Source organism: Haliotis asinina, chromosome 6 (genome assembly GCF_037392515.1).
Source record: "Haliotis asinina isolate JCU_RB_2024 chromosome 6, JCU_Hal_asi_v2, whole genome shotgun sequence".
Classification (NCBI taxonomy): Eukaryota; Metazoa; Mollusca; class Gastropoda; order Lepetellida; family Haliotidae; genus Haliotis; species Haliotis asinina.
In genome coordinates, this window is record NC_090285.1 from 45570889 (window position 1) to 45589629 (window position 18741).

General features: G+C 39.7%; 1 protein-coding gene across 1 annotated transcript in view; it reads left to right on the top strand.

Moving 5' to 3' along the window:
- The first annotated feature begins 574 nt into the window (after positions 1-574).
- LOC137287367 (uncharacterized) overlaps positions 575-18741 on the top strand; it is a 41378-nt gene continuing 23211 nt past the window's right edge. The window contains exons 1-2 of the mRNA XM_067819625.1: positions 575-747; positions 12144-12238. Of these exons, the coding sequence (XP_067675726.1) occupies positions 12201-12238 (38 nt within the window). The 5' untranslated portion in view covers positions 575-747; positions 12144-12200. The remainder of the gene's footprint in view (positions 748-12143; positions 12239-18741) is intronic.

The window sequence follows — 18741 nt, forward strand, 5'->3', positions numbered from 1 at the left end:
AAGAGTGACGTTTTACACCTCTTTTAGCAATATTCCAGCAATATCAGGAAGGGAAACATCAGGTCTTCACACACTTTACCCATGCGAGGAATCGAACCCGGATCCTCAGCGTTACCAACAAACGTTTTAACCACTAGACTACGTATACCTCACCGCCACCAGTCTAACATTTTCAAAAAAGGTACACAAATGAAAACAAGGTGTATATGACCAAACTGTTCTTCTTCATTTCCAGCCATTATGAAATTCATATTCCTAACTTTAAAGTCATCATCAACTCATACATACTTTACAGGCATTGAAGTAGAAAGCGCCTAGTTGTATCCGGGCAGCGGTGGGGGATATTCGGGTGTTTGAGGAGGTATTTAAACACTCATGGACATATATACGCCCATGTTAGTGATCTTACACCCTTCGATCGAACATGAAGTGTTTACCACTGATCTTTTGATAAGGACCCTGTACATCACGGGCCGTGTTGTGAAGCCTAGTGGTGCTCAATGCTGACCGCTAAAACCTTTATTGTTTGGTTAACGTTGGACGTCAGGTTGCAGGCGTGTAATAGAAACCGGCCATACAATGTTTGAAACGGTAGACTGTTGTGTCTGAACAACGTCGCTTCCAAGTGAGTGATGTGCGGGGTTTTCAAAGATTGTTTAAAAGTGGTTGAAACTGATCAGTGGAAGTTTCGTGGAGCATTGTCAGAAACAAGCTGCAGTTCTTTGACTGTACGGATGCAGTATTTAGGTAAGTCTCTATTTACATGCCATATATTTATTGAGATATGTAAAGCGACGTGTACTCGTGAAGGTTTGGATGAGAATATTGGTTTTCAGCAACCCATGCCTGTCGTAAGAGGCGACTAACGAGATCGGGTGGTCAGACTCGCTGACATGATTGACACAGGTCGTCATTTCAGTGCTCTTGCTGTTCATCACTGGATTGTCTGGTCCAGACATTATGACGTAATGTTCCATGGTTGGCGTTGTTGATGGAAACGACACCGTCGACACAACTATGGTAAATGCCTAATGATTGTCGGAGGGGGTGGGGTGGGATAGAATTTCCTTACACTTTAAACCATGATACAGCCCGTCAGTGTGACTGAAAATATTACGCAGCGGAGAAGGGGGTGGGGAGGGTAGCAGCAAGTATCGTGCTGTTTATATCTTCGTTTTGAGATAACTGATGTGCAGGGACACACGTAAATACTTCGAGTTGTTTGAGGTTCGACACCATCGAAACATGATGGTATCAATTTTTCTTTGGGTGAGTGAGTGACTTTGAAGGCACGCTCCCGAACCAAGATTTTACTTCGAGACAAGTGTACATTCGACACTGCGGTGGTTGACGGCGTTGTATATCAAGAGTGCGTGTAGCGTATGGATTTAACCAGTTAGGCAAAATGTGTGTCGTCGTTGCAGCTGTTCACTTTGAACATATCATGGCTGCTCATTAGCTTTATCACAAGACGAAGACAAGATCTGCTCGTTAGGGAAGGTCGTGACTCTTGTTTCATGTCAATACCATTATATACATCTTCCTGTTGCCCGGATAACACAGGTATACCAATGCATCTACTAATGCAGGTGTAATTAGTAATGCTGAGATGCAGGTGGACGTACATGGTCCATAATTGTCACCAAAGTGAAGAAGTATAATGGTTGTATGCAGGAAGAGCAGACGAGAAAGAGGTCAGAGGGATAGGTGGGAGAAGGAAATAGAGATATACAAAGAACAGTGTGAAAGAGAGAAGCGGAGAGGGGAAATTGTGTGTGAAGGAAATGTTTGTGCAAACGACTAACCGTAAAGAGATAATGACAGGAATAATTAACAACATGCTATTTGTTTGTTTTTCGCTCATAAGCTGTTTCACAAACATTACTTTACGAACCAAACTATGGCATGTTTCGAGAGAAAAGGCGGGATACAGAGCAATTTTATAATACTATTTGGGTTAAATAATGCTATTTATAGCAGTTCGTCGAGTTATCATTATGCAAACAGGTGAATCACTAATCTGGTAGAAATCAAACATTTGTGAGTCTGTGGTTGGCATGGCAACACAATTGTATTTACTGTGATATTTATGATAAAGATGATGTACGACAACGCCCATGACTCACTCGGGGACTGTAGTATCACACACGAGGAGTGAGTGAGTTTAGTTTTATACCGCATGTGTCAACCAAACCTGACCACCCCGATCCCGTTAGTCGTCCCTTATGACAAGTATGGGTTACTGAAGATCAATTCTAAGCCGGATCTTCACATATACACATCAGAAAGTGAGGTTATAGGTTAGAACCAGGAGCAGTTAAACAGGTGGTCGATATTATAAGCACACACACGAGGATGAATATCGTTACAGCTTTGAATAGAAATTTAAAAAAAACTGTGACGTTTACAGTATTACATGCATGCGTCTGTTATGGTAGACCATCCAGGCAACATCGCTAAGTTGGGATTTAATCACTGGTCATTAATCGAAGCACAGTAGATACTGAAGAACCATTCTGAATATTTCATTCTCATAAGGAATTATATACAGGATTTCGTTTGAGATTCCGGATTCAGACAAAGTCACAGCGCCACACTAAGTCACTTCGCTCCACACGCCGAAGACCCTCGTTCGAATCCCCATTTGGGTAAAATGTGTGAATTGCCCGAAAACAATGATAGCAAGGTTTCTCCTTAGTACCAATTGATAGAGTTATTTACAACATCATGACGTTAAGTCATCAATGACTGTAGAATGCAACTGGCATAAACAATGTGCTATAAACATTTCCAGTAAGGCAGGTTTATAGGTTCAAGTCAACACATTAAAGTTGTTATCAACTAGTTCAATAATTCATATCGCTGATATGAAAGATTATTACCCCCTACATTGCACCGTTGCTGTGTTCATTTCGCCCTCCATTATGCAGTTTCGTTTCAACTGGATTAAAGGAATAAAATGACTGCGATTTGTTTACACACAGCCACACAGCTATGCAGACACATATTAGCGGAATCAATCAGCGACAGGCTGTTTTGGCGATAGAGAGCGTCAATGCTGATCAAGTTGCCAAGGTTCATATTCCGTTTTATAAAGAATTTGATAGCGAGAGACCTGAAGGCAGGTATTTGTATTCGGGAAGAGTTGCGTCCCTTATCTGCATCAGTATCCGCTAGTGTCGGGTTCCAATTCACGATACTGAACTATTATGAATATTTGGTCTGTTAGTAATATTTAAGTGCTCATTGGTAAACATGTAATATACAGTTGATTATAAAACATCAGTGTAAAAGAGTACCCAGTTTTGACTATCCTCAGAATTCTGTTTTGCATATACAGGAAGTAAATGTGAGTAGCGGCCTTCATTTGGGTTATTAAGCATCATTATTGGGAATTACATGGATGAAAACCTATAAGCCATCAGTGTTATGTTTTCAAAAGACTCAATACAAATATTGTTTTAATTGTTTATATGCTAAAATATCATGTAAAACGTATTTATGAGGTATTATACTTGATTTCGAGGCATATGGTATGCAGTCCATATCTCACGAACTATCAAGCTTATCGATTTTTTCCCTTTGTCTGAAGAATCAGAAGGAACGAATCCAAAATATGTCACTTGAGGAAACTATATTGACAACCCTTTCTACGGTCTCTGCATTTTGATCTAACACTGTCTATATCATCATAACTGAATATGTTATGGGTACCATGGCTTCAGGATTCAGAATCTAATTAACAATCATGTACGAGAATCTAACTGTCAAGGCTTCCCTTAGAAACAGGATGCCACGTGTGACCTTACGTCGTCCATGACCTTCTGTGACCCACTTGTTTGACCTCCCGTTGTCCATGACCTTCTGTGACCTACTTTTGTGACCTTCCGTCGTCCACTACCTTCTGCGAAAACGTCATACTTCTTGTGTGACCTTCAGTTGACGTTACAACTCCTCGTGCTGACAGTAACCAATATCATGCATCCTAGATCATTGCCATTACATCCAACTGAAACCGTCCGGGTGAGATAATCGATACTTAAGATACACAAACACACAATAAATAACACGCTGGAGAAGGTCAACACGACGGGACAGAACGTGTTCTCGCTTACAAGCAATCTGGTGATTACGTGGATTTCATGACCGTGATGAAATATGTAACAGGTGCTTTCGTTTTCATATTACAACACCGCATATTAAAATGTTACATTTGATTAATGACAGGTTGTTGGCAAAATAATTTGGTAGCTTTAATTTACGTCGTTACGTAAGAGAAGCTGTGACACTGACGGTCATATTGGCACTGGTGAGGATGTCGATACAGAGACTAGAATCACTTGTGACAGTGGATTTGACCATGATAAAGTAAAGTAACTGGAGACGTGTAAAACATTCTTGACACTGGTGACATCTGTGATGTAAAAGATAACCATGATGGTGACAATGACGTCGACATCGTTGACATTGGATATTACGTCATCAAGCACACAATCACTCCCGAATGGCATCAAGAATGCGGAGGACTAGTAAAGAGATGATTTAGGCGTCCGAGTGGTTCTACTGTAAACACCACATTAACTCACCAAGAGCCACATGGAATCACAAAATCCACTATGTCGTATGCTATATTCATTGTAATAGAACGACAAAGGTTTTAAACGTGTGTACAATGATAATGCGAAAATACTAAACTTTTTAGGTAATCTTGTTTCATTTGTGTAAAGATAATGTTTGTCCCTTGAACGTTGTAACGCAATTATTTGAACAAATCCTGAAGGAGACAAAACGTAATTTCCAACAACTATCAGTACATACGATGAAAGGTATCCGTTGCATTGTGCAGCACATTAACTGCGGTCTCAAGTAAAGGTAAAAATACACACATAACGATCTGCGCCTTAATATCAAGGCCAATGTGTTGTTTGTTAGCTGTTTAAACGCCGCACTCAGCAGCATTAAGGCTGTATGCGGTCTGTAAATAATCGAGTCTGGACCAGAAATTCAGTGATTAACAACATGAGCATGATTAGATACAGATATGACTGTTATACTGTAGCGGACAATCTGGAGTTTACGTCTAAATGAAAGGCTAAGATTGAAGTACGGATTGAGTATGATTTTACCCGTTTTTAGAAATATTCCAGCAAATGTCACGCAGGACATTGTACCTTATTTGGGAATTGAGCCCGGTGAATTGGTGAACGATCTGATAACCAGTCTACCCCAAAGGCCTTTATGCTGACGTTACACAATTCTACAGCAATGTGTTTTTAACTCTACTATGCGAGTTACACCGCCAGACTAGTTATGCACCCACCATACAAATTGGGGTAAAATACAGATACACAGGTCCCTTGATAAGCGACATGTTTCTCTACAACATGTAGGTCCGTACACCACGAGAACATAGCGACAGCCCACTATTGCTGCAGACGACATTTACGATCTCCTAGAAAGTGCTCGTTCGTTTCGAAGCAAAATCGAAAGTTATCAATGATGATGAATTGTAGCAAACAACACCACTTCCGTTCACGAAGTAGCAGAGCACTGCATAATAGCAGGATCTCTCCATTTTGTCGTCTGCGCTGAGGAGATTGTGGCCATGGGAAAAGGGCCGTAGACGTATCAATGGGTCGAGATAGAGTGTTTTCTGAACGAAAAATGCTCCGTGAGACTTTTGTCAACCGTCTTTAGCACTTGAAGGGGAATTCCGTTCTATCTATCAATTGATTACTATTTGATCAGCGATCAATATTGGCACGGCTGAAGCAGACGACAACAAAAGAGACATGATTAGAACTTGAATCGAATAGCGCTATGGACGTTTCCGAACGTACGTCGTCACTGAAAGTGTAAAGTCACTATTATATTCTTCGAAAGCCACTTGGAGAATATCATTTCTGCTCCCGATAAGATACATTGCGGACTCTATGAAAGGAGAGATGAGGCGATTTTCACATTTGAGAGCGGGGTTTTTAGTTCATGCTGGGTGTCAATGAAGTGTCAGTAGCCTGTGGGGAGTGGTCGTCGTGATTTACGAGGGCGTCTGTTGTTGTTGACGCAAGGACACCCAGGTGGGAAGCCTGCAGAGTAAGTCCTTTTTATTCATTCACTATATACATGTAAACAAATTGGAAGGAAGGGACGTAAACGACAGCTTAGTTGGTACCAAGTACCAGCTGCAGTCGTATTTAGTCTTTTGCATGCTGTCCAGATTTGTTTCTGTCAAGTCTCCTGCGTTTTGGAGGGGAATACAAAATGGACTGATCAACAGGGTAGGGTAGAATAGACGCTTGAAATGTAGCTATTGTTGTACTGCTTGCGCATGGATGGCTGGGTTCCAATTCTGGCACTGGTCGAGTCATCTAGTACAAGAGTTCATTTAATACACGTGATTCTCTTAGCTGCACCAGAATCCGAAAATAATGAGTTCAAGCCGATTCGACCCAAATATAATACTTGTACAATGCAAATGTTAGTTTGTTACCAATATTTTTAATGTGACATACGTCAAGAACCGTCTTCACATCTATAGTATTTTGTCCTTTTGACATATTATGACATGCTAAGATTCTGTTTGAATCAAGTCAATTTACTTAAGTCCGATCACGTGTTGCGAAGAGCTATTGCCAGAGTGTGCTCATGATGGTATGCCTGACCATACATTGTGGTTAACATCTAAGAGGTGTATATGTGTGTGTGTGTGTGTGCGCGCGCGGGGGCGTGTGCGTGCGAGTGAGATGGGAGGGAGGGTGTGTGTGTGCGTGCGTGTGCGTGTGCGTGCGTGTGAGAAGGGAGGGAGGGAGGATGTTCAGGACGTATCGTGCTAGTCATTTTTATGCTTCCACTGAGAGTATCTATATTCTCTGTAGGACAAATTGTATTGGCCATATCTACATGATTTGCCCATATATTGAGATATTTTTAATTTTACATCCTATTCATTTTTGAACAAATGTCTAGTGATAGTTCCTTATTTAGAGGTGTTCACGTTCTTAATTAAGTTGAAGGCGGTACAATTCTAAACAGACTAGGGTCATTATTTTATTATTGTTGCCGTCGATGGTATCTCAAATAACGGATGTGTCGATGTATTTTCCAGGAATCCTACGAATCCGAGATAACGGGAACTCAATATTAATCATATATAAAAATAACATTTCTGAAACAGAAATGACATACTGTAGACAGAATAGAGAAACATTATCAATGGCTGTCCTGAAACCAGGCAGATTGCCGTTGAAATCTCCACAGATAATCTCTGTTATTCTAGATAAGAAACATCCTACTGCCATAGGATCATTAGGTCCGTCATTAACTGGCGCTTGGGTAGCCATTTGACATTACACTACCTTTCCTGGTAGTTTCCTGTTAGTGTGTTGAGTTGGCTAAACTGTCTTTTGGTGTTTTGTTGGTCAATTTTACTTTCTTGTTCTGTCGCTGCGACATTTGATAAGTGTGGTTGACGTACATGAAAGGCTTATGGTCATTGTCGTGAGCATTAGTAATAACACAAGGGAAGAGTCGATGCATAATTTTTGCATTGTTTGAAAGAACCGACATTCAGCAGTAGTGACGTTCTCGGTGGAAAGCCATGTCATTACTCATGGAACGAAATGAGTTTAGTTTTAAGCCGTTTTTAGCAATATTGTAGCAGTATCACAGCGGGGGACACCAGAAATGGGCTTTAGACATAACAACCATGTTGGGAATCAAACACGTGTCTACGGCGTGACGAGCGAACACTTTAACTACTGAGCTACACCACCGAGGTCTTTTTGAGATCGACAATCAGACCTCATGGTTGAAAACACCATGACCAAATTCGACTTAACAGGATAATTCGAAGAATATAAACTACGTTTTTAACGAACACGTTACTAACGAACTGTTTTTTAGAACGGTGCATTTTCTGCTAAACACATCATATAAAAGTCCTACTCTTCTAACAAATAATGCTTATAACGAACTAAAAAAGGTGTTTCGTTATAGCCACAGTTTTCCGTACTGAAGTCTTTTCATTGATTGTCAGTGGTCCATTCATATGTACTAAACAGCATTAGAAACGCAAATTTCGACAAAATGAAGACTCATAAAAGTAGGCGTTTACGTTTATGGCTTCTGTTTAAAAACTTTGCGTTTCTTTTGCTGTTCAGTATAGTTTTCACACCTAATTTGCATTTTGCGCGAAAAGGAATCTGTGATTCGATCATCGTCCTAGGCTTTTGTCGAACGTGTAACTAGTGAAATCGTCAGTGATTATGCTAATAGATGTTCGTAAAATTGATTTATTAAAAAATGAAATCATGACAAGTACTGATATGGAATCTTAATAACTTGTAATTTCTCTCATTTTACGCGCGGTAATGTAGAACATGCGTTACAGAGGTTGCGGTTGTGGTTGTGGTTGTGGTTGTGGTTGTGGTTGTGGTTGTTGTTGTTGTTGTTGTTGTTGTTGTTGTTGTTGTTGTTGTTGTTGTTGCCAATAAAAGAATCGACACATCGCAAACGTTTTGTTGGAGCATATTAACAGGCATATGTATTATGCATTATGAATTATACATTATGCATATAAAACCAAGGCTTACAACAAAGTTAGTGCAATATCAACATAAAATGTACAAATCAACTAATCTCATTTAATAGTTACCAGAAAGACTGATGTATGCATAGCTCAAAGGATGGCTCTTAAAAGTGTTCAGATTGCATGACAAAGAATTTGTTTTAGGATCTAAACAGACATGTCACATTGCAGCATATGTCGGTTTGACATGGTGAGATCTGGCCACTCTTCATTTAATAGCTTCATGCATTTTTTTCGTTGTTCGAAAGAATCTTTATTGCACCGCACTAGTTTATCATGGAGATATGAAGTCAGAATGGAAAATGAAATTGATAGCTGGCACAGAGGGGTTATTAATTCCGAACTTTCTTGACACGAGTGAGTGTTGCTGAAGTTGACGCCGTTTCGATAACTACCATGGGGGTAATATTGAATTGCAGGTTTATATTCTTGTTGTATTTACACGTTGTGTGAGCACGTTGTGACTTTCCCCTCCCACAAAGGTTTGACATTTTATCCAGGAACTGTTACTGCATATGATGTAGGGGTCTCGGGGGTGTGGGGTGGATAAGGGGTGGGTATGGGATGAGGGGGCAAGGGGACAAATAGGTTTCCACTATTAAGAGAGACAGCATGCCAATGGATCATCACCATCATCATCATCATCATCATCAACAACAACAACAACAAAAATACCTCATCATCACCACTATCATGTCGCAATGGCCTTGATCGTGCTTCATACCTTGTGTCACTGGATTGTCTGGTCCAGATTTCATCATTTACATTGGTTGACATTCGCCAGATGAAATATACTCAATGAAACAAATAAGGGAAGACACGAAAGTACAAGGGTTCCTATATATTTTCCTGGTTTCTTCACAAGGTATGTATTGCACTGTAGGGGAAACTTAGGGAATTAATTAAGGAACACTTGTACTTTAACAAGCACCATTATTTGTTTCCATGAGTATATATAATCAACCTGACACAGTCGAAAGGTTTTGTGGCTAAAGTACATTTTGTTGCATCAACCGATTTCTAATTTGGCATGTTATCAACAAATACATAGCTAACTGAAATCGTTTCCAACCAGTGCGTTTGACAAAGTAGATTATTGAATTGTTACAACGGCAACCTGGTCTTAAGGCCCGTGGGAACTCGCCATGTCATTGTTAGTGTTGACAGGACATAACTCACTGCAGTGGGAACTTATACGTTCGTCTAAACTGTTGGCAACAGAAAGTATACGCTTGAAAGCTATCAAACATTATACTGGGCTGAAAGCAGTTATAACTGTAGATGAAACATGGCGCAGGTGTAAACCACAACTATACTATACCCTAGTCTCTACTCTAAGTCGATCTTAATGTATGAGTTACGATCGTCTTGGCGTTAAGACCGCTTTGTGCAGGTGGATGCAGGCCGAACAATCGTCACCGTTCACAGAGGGAATTATACTGAACAGCAAAAGATACGCAATTCTGTTTTTGCCGTAGCTTTTGAATGTAAGACATAAGCATGAACGCATACTTTAATGTGATTTCATTTTTTCGAAACTTGCGTTTGTTTTGCTGTTTAGTATATGACTCCCGCATCAAATAATCACCAAATTACCAGTTTTGTTTCGATACAGCAACCACAAGACATAGGTGTATACTTTCTTATGTCCTTCAGTTTTGTATGTGGACGTGTTTGGGGTTTTGTGCTAATTCTGCCGGAAAGAGATAGGGGAATAGTTTTGAGTCTTCTGTGGTCTGACTGGTACATTAGCCATGGTCTCTCCAGCTTTCGCGATGCGGCATGTCGACTCGTAGGTGAACTTCTGTAACTGTGATCATAGATATATTTCATAGATGATGAAAGTCATCTGACGAGAAGATGAATTGTGCGAGTTGAACGGAAAAGTAACCTCGCAAATGTCTAGCTATACAAATACCTGTACATTCTATCGGAACACAGATCACCAGATATCTCTAAACCTTTTGTATAAACACAAACTTTACAAGGAAGAAATCAGACTAAAAAGTTTGAATTCGTTGCAATGAAAATTAGGAAAACATTTTAAGTCTAGTTCGTCCAATTACACTGTTAACATGTGAAATCAGAGTATTGCGTTCCTTGCTTCTTAATAATCACAATACACTTTACATTCCTACGGTTTTCAAGGCCTTTCCGTTCCGGACTCCACCCATGGGTTGGTCACGGGGAACAGGGGTCTTCAATGTGGGAAACAGACACGACTGAAATCTAACTCAACATGGAGACACCTGGAGCGTGTACACATACTGTAGTGAACCTAATTACGCTATTACAACAGGTGCGCGTTGTTATTGACCAGACATGATCAAACAATGAACAATAAGCAGTAATCTGTGTCATTACTCACATGGCTACAGCACTAACATGGATTTTGCATATTGTTATGAAATCAACACCTGTTCATTTCAACATGTGAAATCAACACTTGTTCATTTCAACTTATGAAATGTAATTCGCGTAATGGACGTGTTTGACACGACTCATCTCCTGCTATGTAGGGTGTTATATTTCATGCTATGGTAATGGTATCGTGAACCCATTTGCTATTCAGCGATGATATCTCATGTAGATGCGTCATTATATTTTCCTTTTCATAAGACTCAAATCTTTCAAATATGATCAGGTTTTATTTATTTTTTATCTGTGTTTGTTCTTCGAAACGCTTTCCCTTCGTGGGGGCAGTGGGGCAGCATTGTAGTTAAAGCCTTTTCTCATCACGCCAAAAACCGGGGTTCGATTTCTGACATGGGTACCCTGCCGTGATATTGCTGGAGTGTTTGCTAAAAGTGGCGTTAACCCATACACACTCACTTTCTCATTCGTACATGTAAAGTAAATGTAATTTACATTCATTCAGTTAACAGACTGGAATTATTTTCTCTCCAAAGTATAATAATGATAGTATTTACCAACAATAATATTTTTTCAATAAAATCAATTCGAAACAACTAAATTCCTCCCGATTATGGTTGTTTGTCAGACATTACAAACAAAGCTTTCGTTTTGGAAGGTAAAAGTGTGAAAGTTTTCGTTTTGGAAGGTAAACCTGTAATGTTTGTCACTGAGGTATTTCATTACGCACAAATCATAAGATGGCACGTGGTAATATCACTTACATAGAAACAAGCACCGCTAAATATGTCGACGTTCCGACTTGTAGACTCACATCTAACAGTCGTGATGTTTAAATCAAATTTAGTGCCAAATAGGAAATATGATTGTTCATATCATTCCTTTCATTAAACAACGCTTTGAGCCCACATATACTTAGACACACTAACCTGGCTCTTTCTCTATTTACATATGCACAATTCCACCGGTGGCCAACCCGACTCGGCCCTAATACATGACCATTACTATAGATATAACCTTCACAGGCGAGAAAATAAACAGCGATGTCAATAGCTTACCCGTGCAGGTGAGGCGGACACGGCGACAGGTAAACGAGGTGTAAATTACCTATATTGACTTTGATCCTCCGCGAGGGGCCAGGTATAAAGTGATCGTATGATGTTGATGTCGTCGCTTGTTGCAGGGTGTTGACAACGACGACAGACGCTAAGGAGGAGCGAGGGGGCAGCACCTAGTCATCATGATTGACGGTATCGGGTCATCGAAAATGTACTTCTGGTAAGTAGAGATCAAAGAAATTGTGATACAGGTGCGAAAATGATATCATCAATATTCTTCATTTTGTGTTGCTTAACAACTCATGGTGATTTTGATTTTAAAAGGGGTAATCAATTTATGACGGGTCCTTTCGTTTGGATGTTAACATAATAATAATAACAACCAGCGACGATTTTTTCTACATTTATCTTTAATTTTGGTATCTGAGGATGGTAATAATTAGACTGTATTAAGGACAACGTTAGTTTAAGTATGTAAGTCAGTGGGATTGTCTGTTTGACCAGTACCGAGAGATCTCGCATTATCGATATTCTTGAGGCTTACGTTGAAATTCTCGGCCAAATTCCCTGGTTTTGATTCTGCCATTTCGAAAAGACATTCCCGTACATAAAGAATTCAGATCAGAAAGAAGGGAGTTCATCAGGTGATCAGCTGGATGCCTTCCTAATATCTCCATCTCTACATATTTCACGAAGAAATCACAAATATACAGAACAGCAGAAGAAACGGGATTTAAAAACAAAAAAATGAACTGTCATAAAAGTAAGCGTGCGTGTTCATATCTTCTATTTAAAAACTTGACAAAAAGCCATATTTGCGTTGTTTTGCCGTTCAGTATAATTCCCTCAATGAACGGTGACGATTGTACGGCCTGCATCCACTTGCACAAGACGATCGTAACTCCCATACATTGTCATCGACTTACAGTAGAGACCATAACCAGTAGTCGCGCTCAGAACGCTTTGTGCAAGTGCACCTTGGCCGTTTGAAGATGATCAGATATAACTAAACGCATAATGGATCAAGCAGTGAAGTTTTAGTCGAAAGTTTACAATGGACTCTGCTTTTATAAGCGGGGATTTCGTATGCTAATGCGTAAATTTATGTAGACTTCAGTCGAAACTGTACATTGGACTCTGCTTTTATAAGCGGGGCTTTCGTATGCTAATGCGTGGATTTATGTAGACTTCAGTCGAAACTGTACATTGGACTCTGCTTTTATAAGCGGGGATTTCGTATGCTAATGCGTGGATTTATGTAGACTTCAGTCGAAACTGTACATTGGACTCTGCTTTTATAAGCGGGGCTTTCGTATGCTAATGCGTGGATTTATGTAGACTTCAGTCGAAACTGTACATTGGACTCTGCTTTTATAAGCGGGGATTTCGTATGCTAATGCGTGGATTTATGTAGACTTCAGTCGAAACTGTACATTGGACTCTGCTTTTATAAGCGGGGATTTCGTATGCTAATGCGTGGATTTATGTAGACTTCAGTCGAAACTGTACATTGGACTCTGCTTTTATAAGCGGGGGTTTCGTATGCGGTTTCGTATGCCAATTTATGGATTTATACTGGAGTGGAAACTATGGAGCCTGCTATTTGAAAGATTTTAAAATGGTTTTTGATAGGTTTCATCGTTCTTGTGTCCTTTGTTCCAATATGACTTAAAGCTGGTTTTTAAGGAACACAAATCGCTAATCCACCACTGATACCCGTAAATATTTCGGGATTTGTTATGACGCGAAACCATCCTGTTTGGGGCAGTTGGGATAGTGGAGTGGTTAAAACGTCCGCTCGTCAAACCGAAGGCTCTGGATCCTTTGCCCACAGGTATAATGTGTGAAGCCTGTTTCTGGTGCAACCAGCTGTAATATTGTTGTATTTTTGCCGTAGCGACGCAAAACCATACTCTCTCAGACCTTCCTGTTCTAAACACAATAAACATATGATTGTATTAAAACCGCTGGAACACGATGACCGGTTCCCTCATACAAGTACACACAACTTTCACAAGCACAATGTTAATCTACCTTACGTCATGTTGTTATGCATTAAACAGGTGAGTTGAATCAGTTCAGATGCAAGAGATATTATGCCAGTGTTTGTGAGGAAAGGTAATTACATTCCGTGTTCGCTATGAATATGGATCTTATGAAAAGCTGTCGAGCTATCCGCCCTTGAAATTACACGGCATATCCTGCCAGTGATCCATCGCTTAACGTACCCCTAAGCGAATTCAACATCAAAGACAGTAATAATAAGTAATATACGACTGTGTATAACTTGAGTATACACCGTCTGGTATAATTTGAGTGTGTTGTCAATTGTGAAGGGTGTTTATCCTTGCTTCCACTAACAGGCAACATTCAAAGGGGTTGAAGATTAACGTTTCAAAAAAGACTCCAAATATTTTTACGGAATACCTATAAATGTAAGTATTAAACATATCTTTTTTTAATATCTGAATTGTTATAGTTTCCATATTTCTGACTTAATCCCTCACAACAACAATCATCATCATCATCATCATCATCATCATCACAGCGTGTTTAAGGCCTCTGCGTTAAACATGTATTAGAAATTTAGTTGAAGACAATGTGGGAAATTGGCCAACACCAATTCGGAAATATTCATAAAGTCCCAGTATAATTAATTTCTTAAATCCGTTCACCGTGTTGTTAGTTTCTTCCAGAACTGCCGTAGTGGCATATTGTCTACAAGCCCATAGGTGTGCAAATCACTAATCTTGTAAATTGCTACCTATTTGTCACATTTGTTGATGTTTGACTGTTAAGTCTCTTGTGTTTAAGTCTTCCACTTACACAAGGTGTTTTATGAGCATTGATCTTATCTGACAGGACTTGTAAGTCAGGGTCAAGTTGTAAATCTCTTGTTTCATCATTTTAGGCGAAGGTTTAATCTTTGATAACGGTTATAATTCTTCATGCCATGAGGTATTGTTCAGAAAACGTTTATCATGACTTTCTTAATAGTCTAAAAAGACACACTGTCAGTTATATAAGCCATGCATATTTTGGCTCGGGGTAGGGCGTAAATTTATTTAACAACATATCCAGCATTTAGTCATAAGTCATCTTACTTCATCATTGGACAGGGGCTATGAGCGACCAGGTCATTTTCAATGCAGGATCGCACTTAACAGAGTTCCGTCCTTTGGATGTCAGGATCTGGTTGTCGCACGTCCCCCGAATTCCTCCCATTAATCATTCATATAAGGGTGTAGGGGTAGCCTAGTGCTTAAAGCCTTCTGACGTCACGTCGAAGTCCCGGGTCCGATTCCCTAGATGAGTACAATGTCTTAAACCCACCACGATATTGCTGGAATATTGCTAAAAATAACGCGCTCTCACTCACTCACTCACTCACTCACTCACTCACTCACTCACTCACTCACACGTTGTCATCCAAAATGTCGGCTATAAGGCGTTTTCGTGTTACGGTAAAATTACTTATGTTAGCAAGTAAGTCCGAGTTCAAATTCAGTCTGTGGTGCAGTTTAATTTATGTAATCACCAAATCGTTAACATCTGTGTTTTCACAGATCATTCAATCAGGTTGCTGGCAGTTAAATTCTGATATTTTTGTATTCACGATATCCCGGTGTTCCTGACTGCACAGATGATTTACATCATACTTCAAACTTCACTTGTTGGAAATAGTCAGCCATTTTGTAAGAATGTGGTAGCTTGTGATTAGGTTAAAAAGAATTAGAAAAAAATGAGTAAGATGTAGGAAAGTATCTGAAATGCCATGCGAAAAGAAACATTAAAAGATGACTTCCACGGTGGCTGAGCGGGCTAGGCAGCTGACTTTGTGTGCTGGCGATTAGGTGCCTGACTCTGAGGGTGCGTGTTCGAATCCCGGGTGGGACTCAACCAAAAAGTACTAGAATTTGTACTTAACTAAAAACGTGAAATCCCAAATATGACATATGTTGCATTTGACCACTTTCTGAAAGGCATCGTGAAATCAAAACATTAAAAGACTAAAACGTCACCCGAAGGCTAAATACGTCACCCGAACTTCTTTAAGTGGCATTTTAGAAGTTGGTATGCTGAGCATGATGACTGTTACGGACACACAACGTCTTTTTCGCAATGGAGGCGACGTTTCAGTGTAGATTCTAACACCGTTATCAAGCAAAAAGAAACACTGAAAAGGTTGAAAACACACTCCTGTATCAAATAAGTCATAATCGAACGACAGTTTTGAGTTTTCTTTCGAACGAGAATTTGTTCATGAGTGTTTTTGTCCGATTCATGATATCTCTTACGGGAACGAATACATTTTATGGATCCATTTCTCACATACATAAATTCCATTTGTTTAAAATACATGTTGATGTGTAAGGCTCTTTTAGACTATCATTTCTTTCAAACATGTTAGATACCAACAAAACGTGAATAATTTGTCTGAACACAGATAAGACATGGCATAATACACCTCCTTGTTTCTCCCATTCTGTTGTTTTAGTGTAATGTTCACGTATGTGCCCTAATCCTAGATATCATTGAGAGACAGGTCCAGTATCGTACCTTGTCTCTGTTTGATGTAAGTGTGTTTGTCTCACGTTCAGACATATATACGTTGTCATGCATTGTTTGACAAAAGTACTGTTCACACAGTTTGGAGATCATTGTATATAGAACTACGATCCTTTTCGTATTGTGCTTGTCGATTCCAAATAGTCGTATTGTTTAGAGAGGACTTGAGGGATTCCTTAAGGTGATTTCGTGAGTGTATAATGCGATATGATGGGATATATTAATAAACATTATATAAGCAAATGAACAGGGGGAATCTACTATGGCGATAACTTGAAACTCACTAAACTCACACATTTGAAATCACTGTTTTCGTTCAACATTTACCTAACACAACCTGATGTAAGTGAGATACTGTTTGAGGGCTGTTTAACCAAACTCACGTGTTTCGTTTATTACCTGTCTTTTATACCAGTGAAGATACGGGTTTGTACGGGTCTTCGGTAACCCATGCTTGTCGGAGGGGATCGGAAGGTCAGACTCGCTGACTTGGTTGACACATGTCATCGTATCCAAGTTGCATAGACTGATACTGATGATGTTTATTGTTGGTTTTGTCTAGTCGGCGCTAAATTATTACAGACTCCCGACACTTAGCTGGAATATTGCGGAGTGCGACATTAAGCAACAAACCAACCTGTGAAATTCTAAAAGGGGCATTGTCTCGTTGTCGCATCGTCACGTTGTCGCCCTTTCAAAAACGAGCAAATAGACTCAAAATTGACCAGTGTGCGACAGTGCGACAACACGACATTTCGGCCATTTGTCGCATTGTCCCACTTTGGTTAATCTTGCCTCTTTTTGCTTGTTTTTGGAAAGGGCGACACAGCGACATGTCCCTTCTAGGATTCCATCCAAGCAACCGATACGTGCTGAAGAGTGCTCCGTCTTGTTCAATACCATGACAATGTCAAGTTCAAATAGAGTTGTGTCAGCATTTGAAGCCAAGGAGATACAGTTTTCAGAAGAGAAGAATTTTCAGATGAACAGTTCTCTTTGTTAACACTCCATTGTAAATAATATCTCGCAAGGTGTGGTATTTGAACTGTATGCCTGTATCATAACACCGGGACGAAACATCAACGAAATTATCATTAGCTGGAAGCGCTCTTTCAGTCTCCTGTCAGATCTGTCCAAGTGTCCGATATGGGAACTACTGTGGGCATTATGAGTTGTTTGATGTATGTTATCAGGTGCCACATTCCTTAATTTACCCACGTATTTGACTATAATTCTCAGGCTCCACATGAATTTCACAGGCAGTGGTATATCCTACCTTAAATGACGCGGATACAACTACTATTAGGCAAAACAAAAAAGTGAAATGTTTCTAGGACATCGGCGCGTCACTTTTATTTCTGCACGTAGCAATCTTTTAATGCTATTTCAAAAAAATAATTTGGACTTTGCCGCGTCCCGATCATCCATTTGTCTGCTATAAGAATGGGTGTCTGTAAGAACGAATGTGACTGAAACTACAACTCCTGAACACGTGCTAAACTTCGAAAGCTGTATTTCTGAGAAAATAAAGATGAATATAATTATGTCCCTCCCTCGTCACTTTTTTCTATCAAAAATTAAAAAAAACAAAGTCGTACCGCCTTCGTCACTTTTGAAAAAAATGTGTTCGAGAAACATTTCATCATTTTTACTCGGCCTTACAAATTATGACGATCATACACACCTTTATCTAGCTAATGACATGTCAGATGGTAGATTAGCCTATTGGTTAAAGCGTTCACCCGTCACTTCGAAGACCCACGTTCGACTCTCCAGATGAGTACAATGTATGAAGTTCATTTCCGCCGTGATATTGCTGGAATATTGCCAAAAGCGGCGTCAACGTAAACTATTTCATTCACTCACTAATGACATGTCATCTCGTTAGGCAACTTGATAATGTTAACCATGTAACACACTACGTATTCCTATAGTATCATCATTGTGTTAATGCCGAAAGTGTAAAAAAATAGGAGAACCAAATTGTGGCTCCTTTCATGGCAACATGCTTCTTCCCTGTCGACTGGAATGACGGTTGCAAGAAATAACTCATAACTTCCTCGTAATAGGGATTAAAGACGGCAATATTACAGGAACATATTGAATGCGATTTTTTTCGACATTCGTGCAGAATACAAACGACATGCAATCGGA